The sequence below is a fragment of the Martes martes genome (assembly GCF_963455335.1).
Source record: "Martes martes genome assembly, chromosome: 11".
In the NCBI taxonomy this organism is placed as follows: Eukaryota; Metazoa; Chordata; class Mammalia; order Carnivora; family Mustelidae; genus Martes; species Martes martes.
In genome coordinates, this window is record NC_137899.1 from 92,132,739 (window position 1) to 92,154,230 (window position 21,492).

General features: G+C 42.6%; 1 protein-coding gene across 1 annotated transcript in view; it reads right to left on the bottom strand.

Moving 5' to 3' along the window:
- Window positions 1-21,492, bottom strand: part of DGKI (diacylglycerol kinase iota) — a gene marked incomplete at its 5' end in the record, with an annotated part of 432,789 nt that overhangs the window by 15,618 nt on the left and 395,679 nt on the right. Inside the window, 2 exons of the mRNA XM_080818743.1 lie at window positions 1,207-1,327; window positions 4,684-4,721. Coding sequence (XP_080674869.1) covers window positions 1,207-1,327; window positions 4,684-4,721 — 159 coding nt within the window. The remainder of the gene's footprint in view (window positions 1-1,206; window positions 1,328-4,683; window positions 4,722-21,492) is intronic.

Genomic DNA, 21,492 nt, shown 5'->3' on the forward strand with positions numbered 1-21,492 from the left:
ATTGAATTCTGCATATGATTATATGTTTTTTAGCCTTAACTGCCTAAAAATGGTGACTGTAGCGTGTGTGTGTCTGTGTGTACGCACTGGTCTGTAACAGGTAGCTCCTGTTAAGCACTCCACAAATACGTGCTGACTACAAGACATGTTGGCTGAACTGAACAAAAACAGGAGCAGAGCGCCTGGCTGACTCAGTCGGTTAAGCGTGTGACTTGACTTCAGCTCAGGTCATGATCTCAGGGTCATGGGATGGAGCACCATGTCGGGCTCTGTGCTGAGCGTGCTGTCTCTCCTTCTCTCCTTCCTCCTTCCTTCGCGCACGCATGCTTTCTCATGCGCTCTCTCTCTCCCTCAAAAATAAATAAATAAATAAATAAAGGAGCAAAAGGAAATGTGCATGTCTACTAATACACTTACTTTTTTCAGCCTGAATCTGGACGGCACAGCCTCGCTGCGAGGGCTCACAGAAAATCTTCCAAGATCTCTCTGCACCTACATCTAGCAGAGCTAGAGGCTGTTTCGAAAACAGCTAAGCCAGGGAGACTTTTCCCTTTACTCCAGCTCTTAATTCCTAGAAACCCTATAAACGTGGGAAGCTGATAATCATGGTCAGGATTTGGGATGTATCCCTGTGTTTATGCCCCCTATGGGGCCATCAGAGAAAGAGGCTAAGGTGCTTGTTACTTCTGGCAACTATCTAACCACGGAAGACTGTCGCAGGTATTTTCAAAGAGAATGAAGTGTGGCTTAAGTTGAAATGATGCATGAGATTCAAATGGAAAAACGACAGAGAGAGAGAGAGAGAAAGACGCCAAAAACCTGGGAAAAAACCGTGCTCGTGTAACCCTCAGATTGATGAGCTATAAAGATGCATTTGGTACCTGGTCCCAACTAGGCAACTTAAAGCTCTTCCCAAAACAATCCAGTGTCATATGTCAGGATGCATTTGTTCTTGCCTTTTATTTTTCAATCAATCAGCTCCCCGGTACCCTTGAAGCCCTTGATAAGAGAATCCTTTTAGGAGCCGTTCGGTCACAGGGACCCACGTGGGCCGGCGGTCTGCGGTTCCGTCTGCTTCACAGCTGCCCGGGGTGTCGGCTAAAAGGTGGGGAGCGTTTCTGCTGTTCCGAGGATAGCCGGGGAGACAGCTGCGGCAGCTCAGTCGCTTCGTGGAGACGTGCCCCTTGGCTCACTGCGCCTACTTACCGTGGTCCAGGATATATTTCACGATCTCCCCGTGGCCGGTTTTGGCTGCGTGGTGAAGGAGGGAGCAGTGGTCCGGGCCCTGGATTAGCAGGCTGCCTCCATTTTTATAGCTTTCCATTAGCTGAGAAAGAGACACAGGAAAAGGAGCTCAGGCAGAGTCCGGAACAAGGGAAAGCCCAGCTAACCGGTTATAAAATGAGAGTGATGTAGCAAACCACAAGTGTTTCTAGCCTCAGAGGACACGGGGAAGTCAAAGGGAAGAAGCAGCGTTCCCGGCCCGTGTGAGCGCTCGGCTGGCGGGCCGGCGTCTGCCTCCCCTCCCTCCGGAGAGGGTCTGCGGGCCCTGGGCAGCCCAAGGAGACTGAAACGTGCTGAATGAGTTATTTCTTTTCTGTTTGATGTCTTTTTCTTTTCTGGGCACTGGTTGCTGTCCCGAGAGAGTGAAGGGCAGCAAAGAGAAGAAACGCTTTCCTACGTTGGCTCGGCTTTCTCTTGAGTGAAAGAGTAATTAGGGCCGGAGACAGGAATAGCTTGGTGTCTGGTAGCTCAGCTCCTTCCCGAGCCTATGGTTTCTCTCCAGCCTCTAATGAACCCGGCTACCAAACGCGGAAGCTGCTTCCCCTTTTCCCGTGGGAGACGGTGGCACACGTGTGTACAGCCTCTTTCTTCTTCTAGATCTGCAGGCCAGCCGGCACGCCTTCTGCGAGTCATCTAACGTGTACCCAGTGAGGCTAGAGAGGATCCACAGGACGAGAACCCAAGGGATTCAGAGACTGTGGCAGGAGAAACCTGAAATACCTATACTGTGGGAACAGACTGGAAAACGACCAACAGATTCGTAGCCTGAGAACCACATGGCGGAATGAGGATGTGGTCTCATTTCATGAAATACTGAACATTACAGAAAGTGTAAACGGGTCCCCGTTCTCCAAACCACAGTACAGGAGAACAAAAAGAGTCCTTCTGGAACTTCGAAAGGGTAGTTTTAGCACAAAGAAGAGTAGAATAAGCCGGTAGGTACCAAGCAAAAGGAATGGATCTAACACCAAGAAGCTAGACGGCACATTATAAAAAAAATTAAAAAAAAAAAGCAAGCATCTCCTAAGGTCAAAGAAAGTAGACTCATAGTTCATGGTCTCACTCAGATCCAACCATGGAACCGCCATCGGACAGATGCCAGGGAAACAAAGAGGAATAGGACTCGGTCCCCGGCCTCAAGACCTTGCCATCCACGGGGAAGACAGATGTCAAAGACACATGCAGGGACGGAGAAGAACATAAGGAGTCTATCACAGGGTGAAAAAAAGAGTCGGGGAAGGCTTTCCAGAAAATAGGCCAAAACCAAACAGTTGATTGGAAGTAAAGAACATACGGGGACATTTATCCCTAAACTTTGAGACTAGAGGACAGCAAGAGGTAGCTAACAGTTTTCCACAAAGCATCTACGCATATCCAGCACTGTTCAACAGCAGTCTTACAATGACACTCCCTTTCTTTTTAGGCAGATCCGTGAAGGATTTGGGCTCAACGGAGTAGCAGAGACCCAATCCATCAGCGGCCCAGACGCTGCCTTTCTGTGGGTTTTTTGGACCCTGTGGACATGCAGGTAGCCTGTGGGTATCTTATGCAGCTCAGGGGCACGGCAGCCGCTCCCAGCAGCCTTCCACGGGACGGCTCCTGGGGTCTCGGTTCTCTGCTGTCTGCTGTGCACTCTCTCTCTTACACACACACACACGGTTTAGTATTTAATATTTCTTCTGCTTTCTGCATGGACTAGACAAACAGAAGAAGGTGGAAAAGAAAGAAAAAGGGAAGAAACACTTGGGAAGGAAAGAGAGAAAAAGAATGAGAAGGAAAAACTCCATGTCACTGCATTTCAACTCTCAATAAATAAGGTTGAGTAATTTCTTAGGCACTTAGGAAATGATTGTAATGAAGACAACCCATGGAATACGGCCATTTCCCATATTTCAAATAATTCTCTATTAAGTACAAGAAAAGTGGGGTTGTGTACCCGGGGACCTGGAAAATATGCTGCCTAGACTAAAAGCACATGCAAGAGGAAATAAGAAGATTTCACATGTAGTTCGCACACTTTTTTCCACTTAGAAGCTCTGTAAGGGCATTTAATAGAGGGCCTTGCCGGGTATACAGGATAATACTGCTTCGGTCCACGGCTGGGCAACAACACTGAACTCCCAGCTACGCTGCTTGGCGAGTGTGTTTTGCTTGTGGGTGACGATTCCCAGATGCAGACAGGGCCACAAGCCCCATTTCCAGGCTTATGTGTCTAAAGTTGGCAGCCTATCAAGGGGTTTGCACCCTTCGTGCCATTTCTTTCCAGTCCGTAACCTGTTAACACGGTAGCACAGGGATTTCTCCGTTGATTCAACAGATGCTTTGAAAGAACTTGCATGCAAAGTCATTGCTTCTCAGCTCTCTTTTTAAGGTGTTTGGTTTCTCGATCTGCAATGGCACCACACTCCACCCAGGCTGGTGGTCTTGTGCCCTACGCAGTTACCAACATTACAGAGCAGCTCAATGCCAGTGTGGGTTATACAGGGATATAAGGGCACTCATGAGTCCCAGTGCCTGAAGAATGACAGGAGACCAAATGTAGCTTTTAGAATGCTCATGGACTACACTGTGTAACAAGTATTTGCATCTCCATTGTGTTTATTAAAAAAAAAACACAGACTAACACTACCTGCTAGCATTTTAGAGTCCCTTCCCTTTAGAAACAGTCTTAAGAGCTTGGCATGTATTGTTACAGCTAATCCTCACAACAAAGGAGAGAGGCCACATTATTCCATTTTACCAATGAAGAAATTGAGGCACAGGGAGAATGAGATAATTATACAAAGTCACACAAACAGTGAATGGCAGAGCCAAGATCTGAACTCCAGCAGTCTGACTCCAGAACGTGCATTCCCTCTGGCGGCAGCAGTGACCACTTCCTTCCCTCCGAACTAAGAAAATGTAAGCACGAATTAAAGTGTTGGAGGGAGATCAGATGGAGAATCTTTTGGGTAGATGTGATCCCCAGAGCACAAAACTGTAATAATGTTAGAAGCTGTAGGCTCTGGCCTGGAGAATGTATTTCTGGGTGTTGTCCAGGTAATTCTTACAGATGCACTCATTTCAAGACCTGTCTAAAAAGAAACCTTTCAATTGCAAATAATCCGCTTCTGGACATCGTGAGCACTGCACCTGGGCAACGTGCCGCCCGTGTTAATTAGTCGAGACAACCAGCATGGTACCTTTGCATATGTTCTCTACTGTTGGGCAATGTGGAGATGCTGGAAAGACTCCTCCGGCCCTCTCTGCCCACTTCGCAAGAGTGCCCTTCCCCCTCCAAGTCAGCTAGCACAGGCAGGGGGATGACATATGACATACGAGAGATCATGAAAACTTGGTGAGAAATGATGTTAAAGTTCTTGAAGAATCACCAAAAGTGTGGGTAGGAAGATAGCTTACCTTCATAAGATCACCAGCTATTACTGCCTGCAAAATTGCTGTGGGAGACAAAAGAGAGATGTCCCATTAGTAGAAGACCCTCTCATTTAAATATCCCAAGGGGCTGGATCCATAGTTTGCAGAAATAGTCTATATTTGGGGCAGGAATCAGGGAAGGAGAAGCGTGCCAAAGTCTGAATCTTGCAACAGGCAAAAGCTTTCTCTTCATCCCTTCACTACCCTGGCACCCATTCTATCCATCATGCTGGAGTCTACCTCGATACCCCCTCAGGAAGCTTGGAGCCACAGAGATTCGGTTCAAATCTTAGCTCCGACACAAGCTCTGGGCAAATCATGGAAACGCTCAGAGCCCGGTTTCCACATCTGCCAAAAAGCAAGTCTAAATCTTACAGAATGACTGAAATGATCGATGAAGTCATGTGGATGTTCTCAACTCTTCTACTTAGGTGGGCTGGGTGCTTAACCATGATTGCTTCTGCTCCCTTCTTTCTACTTCCTTGCACTTTGTCCTCTTGGGGTTCCAAAAATCACTAATAATTTTGCTCTGCAGTGAGAGACAACACCTACCATTATGGAAAGGAAGAGGACTGGAGGTAGCGAGGAGGGAACATGTATGTTCTTTATGTTCTGAAGAAAAGAGCCATGTGGTCAGCATCTAATCCATGGGTGACTCTTATGGAAAGAACTCAAAGTATTAGGAAACCTAATCTAATTGTAAAAGTATGTACCTTCAGGGGCATCGAAGTGCAGGTACAAGTGCACTTGTACTTGGCAGGTAGAGGACGAGGGACAGGAGGGGACTGCTGAGAGAGGACAGGATGCGTGAGCACCTAATGACGATGCTAGCTCCTGAAGGGAATATGTGCATTCCGTGGAAATGGTCCCTTTCGAAAAACAACTACCTAGATTCTAGGACTACCGAAAAAATGGATTATTTTAACGCTTGAATGGCACAAAATTTTAGAAGAAAGTAACTTAAAGTTTCTTTCTCAAAGTGTCATTTTATTTTTCATTTTGATGTTTTTAAAGATTTATTTGTTTCTTTTAGAGAAAGAAAGAAAGAGAGAGAGAGAGAGCATGAGCAGAAGGGGGCGAGGGGTAGGGAGAGAATCTCAAGCAGACTCCCCACTGAGCTCAAAGCCTGATTTGGGGCTGCTCTCACCACCTTGAGATCATGACCAGAGCCAAAATCAAGAGTTGGACTGTTAACTGACAGAGCCACCCAGACATCTCAGTGCAGTGCCTTTTCACAACACTATGAACTTGATAACCTATAAAGACTATTTCCTTCCCTTTTCTCCAGGCCTCACAGAGCTAGAGGAGCTGTACCAGACAGAGATCTGGACTAGACACAGGGACCTGCATTATGGTGACAAGTAGGCCACTCACTTATAAGCACACTCTCTCTCTGAAAATAAATTAAAAAATAAAATCTTAAAAAAAAAAAAAGGACACTGGACTAGGGTCTAATTCTAATCCCTAATTTAGCAGACATGTAAGCTTAACAAGGCAATGCTTCCGAATTGATTTTCTTATTTGTAAAATAAAATTAATAGCTATCCTGCTCATCTCTCTATCGTAAAAATAAAACCAACAAACAAAAGCTTTGTAAGTTCCAAACAGTAGAGTGCTTATTTTTTCAAGATTATATTGAAACTTTCCCCAGAAATCAAAAGGAAAAGAAAAAAAGAGAAAAGAGAGAGAAAAGAAAAAAACGAGCTCATTAATTTAAAGCACTTGTGTATAAAATTTCATGCATATAAGCACAACAAGTCAATGCAATAAAGGAATTACCCAGAACAAATTCTATTTGAGGAGCAGCAGGAAGGGAAGTAAGGAAGGAAAAAGAAAGGGAAGGAAGAAGAATGAAAAGAAAGAAAAATATCAGAATCTGGGGAAAAACTTATTGGCTAGCTGTGGAGTTCAAAGATTTCTTGGAGGAGGTGAAATTTAAGCCAACTCTTCCATGGTAAGTGGAATTAATTAGCAAAGAAGATTTGGAAAATCCTTGCAAGACGAAGGTAGGATCCGAACGAAGACATGGAAGTTAAGTTGTGATGTCTCAGGGAACCCGCGAAGAGCTGTGTATCATCTTCCCTGAGGTGGGGAACGGCTGCAGATAAATATTGCCAAGTCGCAGGACCCCCACCCCTCCCCGGTGAGCACCTCTTCTGTCAAGATGAGGCACTGGAGTTTATCCTGCAGGTGGTGAGAAACCACTGCAGAGGTAAAAGTAAACCAGAGAAGCATCTAAATATCAACCATGCCAGTTTGACCCCAGCCTCCCCCTCCTGAAAAGAGAGTTATGACCTGCTCTCTGCTCATTTTCTCCAGATTGCCCAATATTATAGCCTCTTTAAATGTCTACCCCAGACTCATTCACGGTATTGCTATGCTTGTTGGTTTCCAGCAGCCTCCCGATTTAAAGTCCCCATGAACAGGCAGAGGATCACATAACAGAATCATAACCACGAATAATTTCCAATTGTACTAGAGATGGAAAGCAGGGATATTTATTCTTAAGTCAAGCAATACACCCAAGGGTAGCTATTATGCAAACATTATTAGACTCAAGGCTCACTTCTCTCTCCTGATTAATGTCCTTCCCCATGAACACTGTTGTTTAAGATCTCCTCTGCATAAAGAGAGCGTGGGTCTATTAGTATTCAACTCCAGATAATAACCTTCTGAAAGATCAAGCTTCAAAAACAAATAATGAATTGTTATGATTACAGTATTATTCTTTATTATTTCTTGAGCTCCAAGCTTGCCTTCCTGCCTTTTCCAAAACTCTTTGCAACTGGGGAAATCGTGATCCCAAATGCAAAGAGGGTAAGTCAAATTGCTGATGAGACATAAAGGCAATTGAGTAGATGGATAGCAGGTTTCCTGGACAATTAAATCACAGAAACGTACATAGTTAGGCAGGAGAGTAAGGGATAGAGAACTGTGAGGTTTGTCATTTTTAGAGCTTAGAAGCAGACTCATTAATTCATATGAAATGGCTGGTTTTTCCTTCAGTGCTAAACTGCTCTCTAGTAAACATCCTGGAACTGAGAAGTCAGGACTGCCGGGAAGGAATCACCATCTTCTGTCTTAGTCTCTCTTTCTAGGGCCTCTATTCCCAATAGTCTGGACATCCTCAGGCATCATGCATGAAGGAACAATGGCTACCTGCTGGAATCAGGAGAGGGACAAAACAACCCATAGGGTCACTTGGCTGGCCACCTGCTCCTGCCGTGCCAGGCCCTGTTCGAGGTTCTGGGGACACCTCTGTACAAAGCAAACTCAGGGAACTGGCATTTTGGCAAGAAGTCCAAATTAGAAAGGGATACATTATAACTAAGCTAAGAGTCAGACTCCTTGTGAGCCCCTGGGAGCACCATGAATTGGCTGTAACCTTGGGCAAGTTATAGTTTACCAACCTTCAGTTCTCTTGTTAGAAAAATGAAGATAAAGTCAGTTCTTTGGGGACTCTGCCTTTCAAATCAGCTCAAGGAACAGAGGACTGACTATTTTGGTCTCCTGTGCAGAACGAACATCATGGAATCCTGATGCTTTTGACCTCGTAACACAGAAAAAGAACCATTTCTCACCTATGAAATGAGAAGGTTAGATTAAGGCCAATTACAGCTGTAGAGTTTGGCATAGGATTACTTCCAAAGGGAGAGTTTAAGGTTGCAGTTTTTGCTGTGCCAACAAAAATATTTAATAAAAAGTATACAGGGCTTGGCAAAGTCACGTATATGAGTTCTCAATAAATCACCTGAAATAACTACATCAACTCTGTACACTCAGGTCTATTTAAAAAGTTTAAATTTTCATGTTATTTCTCAGTTCTTAAATTAATATTCTGTTTCCAAACCGTTTGTCACCTAGGAATGATAGTAGTCACTTTAATCATTTTTCAAAAAATTATGGAAGAAAGAAATTAAAAGTACAACCACCCACCATCGAACAAAGAATAGCTTGTAGAGACCTGGGTTGGGGGAGAAATCAGTTGTAGCACTGAGAAACATAAATATATATCTGGTTTTGCCCAATTCTGCATAGTTTTTAACTCCTAAATAGTTCATCCGTGAAGCAAGAAACACGTCCTAGAACTGTCTCTTCAGAAGTGGTCATATTCTACATTCCAGAACTATTTTGGGCTCTAGCCTCAACCTCTCATTTCAGAGATGACAACACAGGCTTGAAAAGTAAATGGACTTTTCCAGGGTCACACAGATAGTTAGCAATCCAGGTGAAAGAGAGACTCTTATTTTTATTTTTGTTTTTGTTTTGTTTCTTTCACGTTTTCTTTAACGTTATTGCATCTGACCCCTATGTTAGAATCCCTGCCACCATGCCGTTTCCCCTTGAACCTGGAGCAAGGTGGGCAAAAACTAAAACAACCCCAAGTAAAAGTCTCATGAATGCATCCCATGCCAAATTAAGTCAGTTTAAGGCTTCAAGGTCCAGGACTTTTTATGCCAAAGGAGACACTGAATATTAAGGGCAGATGTTGCATTCACAATTCTGTTAATCTGATCATGAAGGGCATCTTCCTACTTATCCTTTATTCAAAGTTATGTACTACTTAGTCACCAGATGGCTTGCATTGTCAGCTGCCCAAGAGCCTACTTCTTTTAGATACCTACTTCTGCAGAGCCTTTCCTGCATTTTCCTTATCAGAAGCATTCTGTCCAATTTTTCTACTTTGTAAGCAGTCCATCATGGGACATGAGCAACAAAGTGTGAAGGCTTAGCTCCCCAAAACGAATTTAGTATGATCATTAGATACGGCAAAGGTAACTAACACTCATTTAATGGCATGGATAACTACTGCAAATTATGCTAATGAGGCATAAATGAGAAGCAGCTCATGAAAATGACTGTAATTAGTATTATTTTACATAGCCATGCTCAACACAATGAGGTGAGAGAAAGGAGGAATTAGATATTTTGAAAGACCTCTGCATTTTAATGTAAGCCTAGAGGAGGTTTTGACAACCGCTAATAAGTTATGTGCCAATTATTTGTTAATAGCTAAAATACTGAGGGTTTTTAATATATTGGAGCAAATTCAAGATTATTCTTATAATGACTCACAAATCTTTATCAGCTCTCTGTGACTGCATAACTGCGAGGCACTCCTGGAGAGCTACATCATCCCAAAACATAGTAGCTTCAAACAAAACAATTATTTGCTTTGCTCAAAAATCTGCAATGTGGGCCAGGTTCGGCCAAAAGCTTGTCTCTCCTCTACCTGGCATCAGGTGCGCTGCTCCACTGGAGCTCAAAGATCCACTTTCAAGATGATTATACAGGACAGGAGACTGGGTGCTGGCTTCACCTGAGAGCTTTCATTCCCTGAGCCTGACATTTCATGGCTGCTTGGGCTTCCTCCCAAGATGGTGACTGGGTTTCAAAAGCAATCATCCCAAGAAAGCCTCTTGGAAGTCACCTTGCCTTGGAAATCATGGGGTGTCACTTCTGCTGCTATAGTCTTAAGTCTGCCCATATTCAAGAGGACCCAGACCCCACATCTCAATGTAAAGAATGTCAAAGTCATATTGCAAGAAGGATGTGTAGGATGGGAGACAATGCTGTGACTGTTTCTGGAAAACTCAGTCTGTCACATCATGCATTTACATTGTGATGTGCTTTGAGTAAGAGGGTTGACACTGACTTGGTTAGGTCTGGGAAATGGCCATGAATAATAGCCTTTGTTACCTGTGTCCTCTATGAGAGCATGTTTTGCACACAATGTCATCTGTTTTATGTCATGAGTATCTCAGCAGAAAAATACAAAAGGCTGACAACTGCTTATCTGAAGGATCAGCTTTTTGGAACAGTAGGAAGAAAGGCAAGTAGAAGATCATGAAGACAATAAGTGTTTGTTGAGTTGAATTAAGAATTCTATCTAAGGTAAGCTTTACCCTGAATCTCTCTTTAATAATCAGATGTAGGAAAAAAAACAAAAAACAAAAAACACACCGTCTCTCCTCTTTTTCCTCCTCTAGTCAAGCAAGCACTCACTCACCAAACTCTAGTCCCATTTCCCTCCCACCAGGTCTACCAGCTTCTCCTCCTTTGCCAAAATACAGAATGGAGGGCTCAGAGCACACATTTCCAGGATCTCCTCCTCAGTGGGATTAATCTATCAGCGGCATCGGAAGGCCATGAAATGCTACAATGGTCTGATATTCAACCACCACCTGTGCCAATGGTGCTCAGAGTGTGTAACCATAGACGGGAGACTTAAATAGGTTTTGTTTCTCTCTAATGACAGGGTTAATCCTCAAATTGAATTAGTCCCTGCTAATTGAATGCATGAATGCATATGGGTTCTTTCCATCTGCTACAGCAATCCTTTTGAAGCTACTATTGGCATGGAAGGAGTTTCCTGTTTGGAGAAAAAACAAACAGCCCCCTATCCAGTGTTCCCTCCTGGCAGGAAACCTCCACCTTGCTGCCAGAGGACCAGGACGTGCTCCCTTCAGAAGCGGTTGGTTCCATTTCTCTTATTTCCCCTCTGGAATTAGCTATAAACAGCGCAGGGACCAGATGTCTCTCCCTGACACCCCATTTGTTTACCTGTGGTTGTGAAATCATTCTCTGGTTGTTTCACATGTGGAAAGCCCATCTCTGCACTTAAGCCACAAGCACATGAACTGTGTTTTCACTTCTTTTTGTCTATATCCCATCTTTCAATAAAAACTCTAGTACAAGAAATATATGTAATTAGTCTAGTACAAGAAATACATGAAGTGCTTGGTTGATACTTATGGTCTGGTGATTCTGTGAGCTATCATTCAATCTTCTTCCAACCCTGAATCAAGGAAGACTTATTAAGGAATGGAAGAAAGCCCACTGTACTGGCCCCTGCTACGCTTGGCAGACAATTCTGGAGTTTAGACTATTTTCCTATCTTTTCAGGCATCTAATAGTGTTTACTAGATGCAGCAAAACAACATGGTAAGCATCTCATTAAACCAGAAATATTTATATTATGGGTCAAATCGGAGCCTTCTGCTAAGCAACGGTTATTTCCTAGAACATCAGCTGTAAACCTTAGGTCAGTGTTAAGAGAAATTTCATGGGTTAATTTGCTTTGAGCAGTGGGCTAGAGAAGCCAAGTTCACAGGTCTTCCCCAGTCTTCCCCAGTCACAGTAGGTTACTTTCAGCTAACTGTGTAAAATACATGCCAAACAGTCACAGGAGGGATGAGAGAGGTTCTTGAAAATGTCCTCCTGAGAATTTGTGTAACGCAAAATTAATATGTTCTCTAGTAATGATATATTAATATTATCATCTTTGGATATAGTAGCCAACATTTAAAAAAAAATACAGTCCCACCTTCTAAAGTAATAATCAACTATTCCCTTAAAACTAGAAAAATATCACTTCCTTTTTAGTGCTAATATTACAGAATCCCACCAACTATTCTGTCCAATAACTATTAAGCCTCCACCAACAGGAAGGATTTTTCATGGATGTAAAGTGTTTTCCTCTCGTTCTATCTTACTAAATTCCTATTCATGAACCCCAAATAATCATAGTACACGGTAACACTCTTTCTCCTTCTTAACATGTGAATAAAGTAGTACATATTAAAATTCATAGTACGCTAGAACTGTTTTAGTGATGGAAGAGATTAAAACAAAATTCTTGCCGTCTCCAAAAGTCCCCCATCTTTAGAGTGTCAAGAGAATTTAACTTCGGCTGATGAACTTTTTTTTTTTGCTTTCCCAGCATGTGAATGATAAAGCTATAATCCTGAGAAGCTAAGAGAAACGGAAGAACTAATAAATACGGACCTCCTTCGCCTCCCTTGAAAGTGCCAAGTAGAAGCTAGACTTTGCTGATAATGACTTTGACTGAGGGCCTTGGAGATATCTTCAGCACCTCCGCCTCATCCCACCTCTCAACATTGGGCCGCCTTCCTCCTATGAGAGGTCTCCTTGAATTCCTCTGATAAATTGTAGCTGTGTCCTTCACGACCTCTAAAAGGAACTTGGGTTGCAAAGCTGTGCTCATATTTCATTCTGTGATAGCTGTGAGCAGATCTGACCTGGCCTGAAAGTGATGGATGGTTATTGGTTTTAACCAAACATCAAGACTGTGTATGGGAAATGGTGTTTGAGGCCGGGATCCAAGTACAGAGGAGTGTGTTCTGGAGCTCAGAAAGATGATGGGTTTATGGGTCATCCAGTCATCAGGACGCACGCAAAGTACCTTATCACTGCCTAGCAGCACTCTGACCACTTTGGACAATGAAGGCCTTTCAAACTAAGAAGAACAGGTTTAGCCAAAACACTCCTCACTGAAACACAACTAAAACCAGTGAGGAGCTAACACAGCAAAGGTTGCTTTCAGGGACAAACACCAGCAAAACGCATGTGGAGCAAAAGTGTACAATCTTCTTTAAAAGATAGTTTCTACAGCCTGTTTCACTTTAAGTGTAAATACAATTTGTACCTGTACCTAAGTTATAATCAAAGACTAAGTTTGAACCTTCCCCAGATTAGACAGGTATTAACTGAAAGCATAGAAAAATTAAGCATGTTACTTCAGAAAAATGAACAATAAGTTTTAACTTTCACTTCAACATTCTGCTAAGTTAACTTCAGCAGCATCACACCTTAAAAGTAAGAATTCTAACGTAAATGGTTAGTTCTGAAGCTTGCTCAGAAGATACAAAATAGAACAGGCTTTAGTATATGGGCAAATCTTCCACGATATTTACTAAAGAACAGATTTTACCAATTGCCGTGAAGAGAAATGAAAACTAAACCTTCATTCTTCTTAGGAACTTCTGTATTCTTAAGGGAAAAAAGAGTTATCTATAAAGTAACACATGTGTCCTTACACATCCGCACAGAGCCCCTGAGTGCTAAGGAAAGAAAGTAGCGTACGGAATAATTTCCTAGGGAAGTTGTGAGAAATTGTCCATAAAGGGAAGATCTGCATTGGCAGAAAATATGGGTGGAGAATTTTCTGTGGAGAAGTCCAGCTGGTGTAGAGGCACGGGTAAACAAGCGATAAGCAGTTTCCCTTGAGAAAGTGGGATATCTCGGATGGGGTAGGGAGAAAGGAGGCAGGGAGGGAGTGAGGCGAGCATCCGGGAAGAACAGCTTCTGAGATGCAGAGAGTGATATGAGGCCAAAAAAAAAAATTTTTTTTTTTTAAGTCACTGAAAATCACTCACCAACTCCATTTTCAGAATCCAACTTTGCAAGACTATCACTCTCTTCCTCAAATATAAAAGGAGCTTAACTAGAAAGACCACTGGGAAATCAGAGGCCCAAAGAACATCTTGGGGTGAGCCATGCTTTCTGAGAAGGAGCCCGCAGAATTAGGGAAGATATGGGGTCCAGAGAGGCACACGGTCAGAGAAATACAACAAGCAGCTACACAAACAATTTGGTTTCCATGACCTTTTTTGTGGTCTTAAATACCACCTCTAATTATTATTATTATTATTATTATTATTATTATTATTATTATTTTTGGCAATGGCTGAAATCATTGCCTTTACTTAGTGGGGCACAAGAGCGGATGGAAATGTCACCAGACTGTACAAAAGTGAGTGGGCTCTGGCTGATTACAAATCCTTTTTTTGATAAGCACAGGGGCCTTGCTTTGTCAGGAGAAAAGCTGGAAACTGCATAATTAAATAGCAACGTATTTCATTACCTTGTTAAAGAAAGCTACCAGTGTGAAAGCGGCCTGCGGCATTTATGCACTTGCAAAATTGATTTTCTTTCTTTTCAGGAGGCGAATCTGGCGAGGTGTGGAAACAGCAGGGCCATGTGTCATCATCACGTCACCATGTGTCATCATCAAAAGCAGAAATAGTAAGACCAGCACTCCTTTGTAGCAATCCACACATCTGCCCCATAGAAAGCAGGACATGGGTGTCTCCCAAACACCCTTCCAAAACTGAAGGTGACATTTGGGGGTTCTCCTCGTGTATCTCACTGCCCAGGATTCTTCTGTGGCTCGGAGGCCTGAGTCTAGAGAACAGAAGATGCCTTACATGGTGGCCAGCTCTGCCTGATCTCTGAAGAGACAAGGCCTAAGGGGATATGATCTACCCCAGACTCCCCAACCCTGCGGAGAACAGAGCTGGGGCCGGGCCGGGTCCTCCCCACTCTGAGACAACACTCTTGTCCTTGCCCGCCGCTACCATCCACGCTCAAGTGTCCACTGCCCAGAACAAAACGAGTCACTCTCTGCCCACAGGGGTGTAACCTGAAGCATGTGTTTAGTTCCAGCAAAATCAGAAGCCCGTATGCTTGAAGAATATCCCTAAGTCCATGCAAATATGACACAGCAGGTCTATTTATAGAAAAAGATACTCCCGCTTTGGGTATTTGACATTGATAGCTCCTCCTGCTCTCTTGGGCACATCTACTCTCCTGCCCTGTCCCTTTCTTTTGTGAACATTTGCGAGTCAACTATGCACTAAGCACGGAGCTAAATACTATCTAAGTTAATCCTCATGCTACAACTGCTAGATAGGTACTGATAACTGTCATCATCCCCATTTCAGGATGACAAACTGAGGCTTCATGAGGTTAAGTCATTTTGCTCGAGGCCACATGGCTTACACGTGGCAAAGCCAAGATGGAAACCTAGCACGTGCGAGAGTCACTTCCAAGACAGGACACCACACTTCTCCCTCACTTGGTGACAGACAGTACTAGGGTGTCATTAGGGGGTGAAAAGAGGTCCTCTCTTGCCTTCATCTCCCTGGTCAGCCATGAGGAAGACAGCCATAGTGTCTCCGTGCCCTATGCTTCCCCAGCTCTGACGAGGGAGGCTACAGAAAGAAATGTAAGCGCTGGGAAAAGGAAATGCTGTAGGAAGGAACTGGTTCTAGGCGCCATGTGCCACCATGTTGACCAGAAGAAGGCCTGCTGCGTGTAGCTGCAACCGTTGTGCCCCGATAAGCCGAGCACCCGGAGTGCACCAAGAAGATGAGGACTGACTCAGGAGGCTGGCCAGATGGGGCAGCATTTCGTTGACCTCATTAGCTTGAAAACGAGCTGGACTGATGGCCATTTCTACAGTTCTAAGCAGCTAGTGCAGAGAGCATGGCCAGACAAAAATTCGCACAAAAAAACCCTCTTCCAACCAGAATGCGCCAGTATGGAACACTGCGAAATATGCAGGGCTGATCTTCCAGGAACCGACTAAAAAAGTGAGAAGACATTCTCATGTTTTGCAACAGGTAAGCATGATAAGGGAGGCCTGGGCCAAGACTGTCATTCAGGGCAAGCGGTCACCAGCACCCACATAGCTCTTGGCGGGAGGAAGGCAACACAAGAACAAAGAAGCTTTCGGCGGAACTCACTGGGGAAAAGGTGTTCATTGGATCCTGGGGTTTCTCTAGTCAAGTAGACAACAGACAAATGGAGTAACAATGACCTCCTTGTCAGGACCATACTACTGTCACCGTCAGTATATCTGCTCAGCCACTTGGGGACAGGGGTGTAGACACGGCTCAGGTCCTATCATTTCATACAGTAAAGGGCCTAAGTAAACACGGTAAACTTTAAAAAGTAAGCACAACTTGATTCTTCGTTTCTGCTCTTACAGATGACTACATGGAGACCAAGTCAGGCAGCTGCCAAGCCCTTTCACACACGTGCCTGGGGGACAAGTGACCGATCTACAGGCATGAGATCAGTGACAGCTTCATCTGAGACCAGAGCAGCCGTGACACACAACCTTCTTTGATGACCTCTTCTGACCTGTCTGCGTACAAGCAAACCAGGGGGTTAGCTTTCTCCCCTCCCCTCTCCTTTCTTGTCATTTTCTTATTTTGTGGTGTTCTAAGTACTTGGAATATTCTCTGAGGCCAGGGAAACTCAAGCCAAGTTGTAGGTGAATCTTAGTAAAGAGCACTCCTCCTGCTCAACATACTCATCTCTAATGAGGCTTCAAAAGATAATGAGACGATGGTCACCGACAAAGCCCTCCAAAGAAACCATAGGATCAAAGGATTATGTGGTTATAGTCAATAGTGAGATTTAAGAAGGGGGGAGGAGAGAGAGAGGAGCAGGGTCAGGACACACAGAAAGTGATATAACCTGATTCTGGAAAGCCCAGGGGTTTGGGTTTTGTTCTGTTTGCTTGTTCTGTTTTATTTTGTTTTTTTAATCAGCAGTGATTGTCTGTTTTCCTAGGAAATGTGAAAGAAGGCAAGCCAAAGAAAAGCATGCTGTCATTTTTATTCCTTTCCTTTCACACAGTCTTTGGGGAGCACCCAGTGAGACCACCATAAAAGGCCATTTTTTTCAGCACATTACCAACTGAATTTCTTTGGAAAAGGACCAGGACTAACCTATCTTCTACAACAGGGAACAATGTTAATGAGGCTACAATGGAATTCAAAGATGTGTATTGAAAGTTTCTGTTTGCCAACACCACATACAGCAGCGAATGTAACAGTGAGATTTGTATAGAGAAAATCAGTTCTGTGCCAGGGCACAGCATAGCATGGGGCAACATCTCTATTCACTGGGCTCCTAGTCAAATAAGAAGGGCAACACCACCCATGGGGGGAGAAATTTGGAATACACTCAAAAAAACAGTAAGTGAATAGGGAAGGGAAAATCGTGGGCATTTGAGTTGTCAGGAAAATTCATCATTGTTTGTCCCTAGAATCTATGGAGGTGGTTCCAACATGCGGGAATTAATGGGCACCAAAGAGGGGACTTGAATGAAAGACAATGAAGGTGGTCTGCCAGAGAGATGGTAGGAGGTGATACAAGCCATATGGCTTGGTGCATATAAAGAAGAGGAACCTGGAGAAGGGCCCACAAGCTGGGGAGGAGAAATAATTCACTAAAGCAACATGAACTAGACCAGGGTAAGAAAGGGCCTCAAAAGTGAGCACTCAAATGTTTGAATCTAATTAAAAAGCCAATGGGGGATTGCATAGTCAGAAACAGAGTATGGGGCAAAAAAAGAACACTCTAGCAACTTTGCATTAGCCAGCCCAAAGTCATTGCAGAGTGGCACACTGTGATGAGCAATATTGAAAACCCTTCCCAGTGAGGCAATTAAAGATCTGTGAGGTTTCCATCTGTATCACTACCGAGTTTACTTTACTCATTGCATTTTACTAATAAACAGCTTAAAATAAAAGTAAAAAACATCCAGCTTTCATAATCTACACTACTATTCTGTTCATAATATTGTCTTCCTGTTATGATATTTCCTTAAGGAAATAGCTACCTTTCAAGAATTCTACCCTTTTAAAAATGGATGCTATCGGCAGGGAATTGTTTGCCTTGATTAGTTTCCTTGATCGAGGAAACCATTTCCTTGATTATGGAAGTATGAGGATAGGAGCAGTGGATCAAGAACACATCTTTGAAACATTCTGCATCAAGGGTGCTGGCCACTGCTATGGAAAGAATATATACCTCATTGTTAAGGATGAATTACCACCCAGTAATTAGGAGCTCTCCATTCAACCGAAAGAATCAAGATTTCCTACTACATGAGCCCAACACTTAGCAATGCTTTTGAGGGACTGTATGGAGGAGTGGCTGAGAATGGGATCTGGATCTAGACAGATTACCTGAGTGTAAATCCGAGCTCTAAGCCTTACCAGTTATGCATGGGACCTTGGACAAGTCACCTAAAAGGTTTGTGCCTTAGTTTCCTCATCTGTAAAGTGGGGATAATAGTATTACTATGATTGTTTTGTAGACCAAATATATCTAAAATCTATGGAGTAGTTGGTTCAGTATACACTCATTTGGTGTGACCTAAAAGAAAACATTTAAACTCTAAGGCTCAACAGAACACACCTTAGGACAACACCTGGCACTGATTAAGTTTTAATAAACACTGACATATTTTTAAGTTTTAAGTATGCCTCAGAGTCTATTATCCCACATAATTCCAAAGGAGTAGTTGAAATTATTTGGCTGAAACACAAGGACACAAAACTTAATTAATCCCTCCATTCTGAGTTTCTCAAAAATAAAGTATTCTTGTTTTAATTTTTTAATTTCAGGGCTATCAGAAATTTAAAAATATATATAACTATTGAGGTGTTGAAATTTTATTTGAATAAAGATGAATATAGGACTCTCTTTTTGATAATAAGGGGAATCACTGACACTAATCTTCCCTAACAGTTTAAGCTAAAATGATGGATTAAAAAAAGAAAATCAGGAAATATGGGAAGGTGGTGGTAATAGTTGCAGCAGAATTTTTGAATGCTTCTTTTTTGTCTTTTTCCCAAGTTTTCATTTAAACACCAGTTAGTTAACATAGAGTGTAATATTAGTTTCAGGGGCAGAATTTAGTGATCCATTACTTGCATACAATACTCAGTGCTCAACACAACAAGTGCCCTCCATATTGCCCATCTGAATCCCCACCGAGAGAGACAGAGAAACTTGGTAAAAGAACCAAAACGCAGGGCACCTGGGTGGCGCAGTGGTTGGTCCTCTGCCTTCAGTTCAGGTCATGATCTCAGGGTCCTGGGATCGAGCCCCACATCAGGCTCTTTCCTCAGCAGGGAGCCTGCTTCCCCCTCTCTCTCTGCCTGCCTCTCTGCGTACTTGTGATCTCTGTCTGTCAAATAAATAAAATCTTAAAAAAAAAAAAAAAAGAACCAAAACACATGGTCAATCCTCAAAAGAAGGTAACAAGATATCTTCATAAACTTCAAGATTACAAATGGCTGGAGAGAGGCCATTAACAGCCCAAAGACCTGAATTCTCCCGGTGTCTGCACAGGAGAGCACAGGGAGGAAGTGGGGCAGCTGACACACCTGATCCTGATGGCAGGAATGCCTCAAAAGAGCCAACAGGTGGTCCTCGAAAAGTCCAGGGCACCCGTATAAGAACAGCCTCAGAAGCTGCTCCCATTCGCTTGACAAATCCGCACAAGGGGCCCCAGGAAAAACTGAAGTGCCCAGAGCATCGCAACTCCTGGGAACTTTCAAAACTGACCGCCTAGGACGCCTCTTCAAGACAGGACCCAAAGTCAGGATTGAGGCTGACTTTCCGAGTGGAATACACGCTGAGCTGAATACGGCTAACAGGAGTAAAGGAAGAGGTCTGAATAAAAGCGAGGATATGGATCAAAACCAGGAAGTCTGAGAAAGCAAGCCACCACAATTCAACGGGACATGAAACCCATAGAAAAAAGAGCCTTCTGAAGTGAGAATAGCTAACTGAACGTATTTTTTCTTTCCACAATTCAGAAAAATGAATTTTGTATAAAAATAGCAAAGAAAGTAAAATATCATATGAAGTTATTTTAGGGAAAAAAAAGAAAAAAGAACAATAAAATCCTAGAAGCAATGAAAGTGTTCCACAAAAACTTGCTCGAAAAATAGTAGCATACTATTTAAAATGACCTTAATGGCATTGGTAAAGTGATACACGGTACCAAGAATAGCATTAATCAGAATAATTCAGAAATGATGTCATTCAAAGAACTAGAAATAAGAGGGAAAAAATCATTTTCCAATGAAGACAACCTAGAAGGAAGAAATAAATAAATTCAACCAATAAAGTCTTAAGAAAAGTAGAAGAAACAGATAATGAAACTTATAAAAAAGGAAAAAGGCAAAAAGAAAGTGAGAGGAAATGACAAATGTTAAAGATACACAGATAAGATCAAACATACAAAAGAAGCTCCCAAAGAAGAAAACAAAAGCAAGAGAAGAGAACACATATAAATATTTTATTCAAGAATATTGTTGGGAATTTAAAAACTGAACAGAATATTTAAATCGTGTATCATGTACCTGAGAACAGGAATGTCTCAAAACGATCTATGCCAAGGTATATTTTCAGAAAAATATTGGACATTAAAGAAAAATATCTTGGGGCACCTGGCGGACTCAGTAGGTTAAGTGGCTAACTCTTGGTTCCCACTCAGGTCATAATCTCAGGGTCGTGGGATCAAGCCCGCCCACACTGGGGAGACTGCTTGTAGATTCTCTCTCCCTCCTTCCCTCTGCTTATGCTCTCTCTCTAAAATACATAAGTCTTAAAAAAAAAAAATCCTTTGGGTATCTAGACAAAGGAGAAAAAAAAAGAATTTTATAAGGAAAATATCCAGACTTTAAAAGCAATGCTTTATACCACATGTGACATGATGAGTCTGTATGGGCCACAACCAATTTTTAAGGTAAAAGTCCCAGACAAGCTATTACATGAAAGCTATTACAACCCAAAAGATAATGTTTTCAAGAGATTTTCCTAAGGGATCTCATGGAAAATGTGGTTCAGAAAATCAAAATAACTAGAGAGATTTCAACATAAAGACTTGTGATGAGCATTAATTAGTTACTTCTGCACCTAGGTAAAAAATGAATATTAACAGGGAGAAATTATACTGTGCAGTGGCTATATGATTTTAATACCAATATGTCATAAACCAATAAAAATGCAAGGAAATATCTTTTATTTTCTTTCAGTAATTCTAATTGAATTGTGTGGGCTAAAATAAAAGATTGAGCATGTATATACGAATACACACACACACACACACACACACACACACACACACATACACACATCCTGAACGCAAATATAACTATTTTATCTCAACAAGAAACAATGAACTAGTAGTATCTACTGCCCAAATTCTGGTCTTGAAATACTGTTTTTCATTGAAAGCATCTAAGAGGTTTTAGAGAAATGGCATCCAGGGCAAAAAGCAAAAACTACAAAAAGATGAGCCTGAAACACCTTGCTATGTTGGGTATCCAGGAAATTATCTAAGAATATTAGAGCAATGTTAGGAGGACTTAGAAGTCAACATGAAGGGACTTCCTT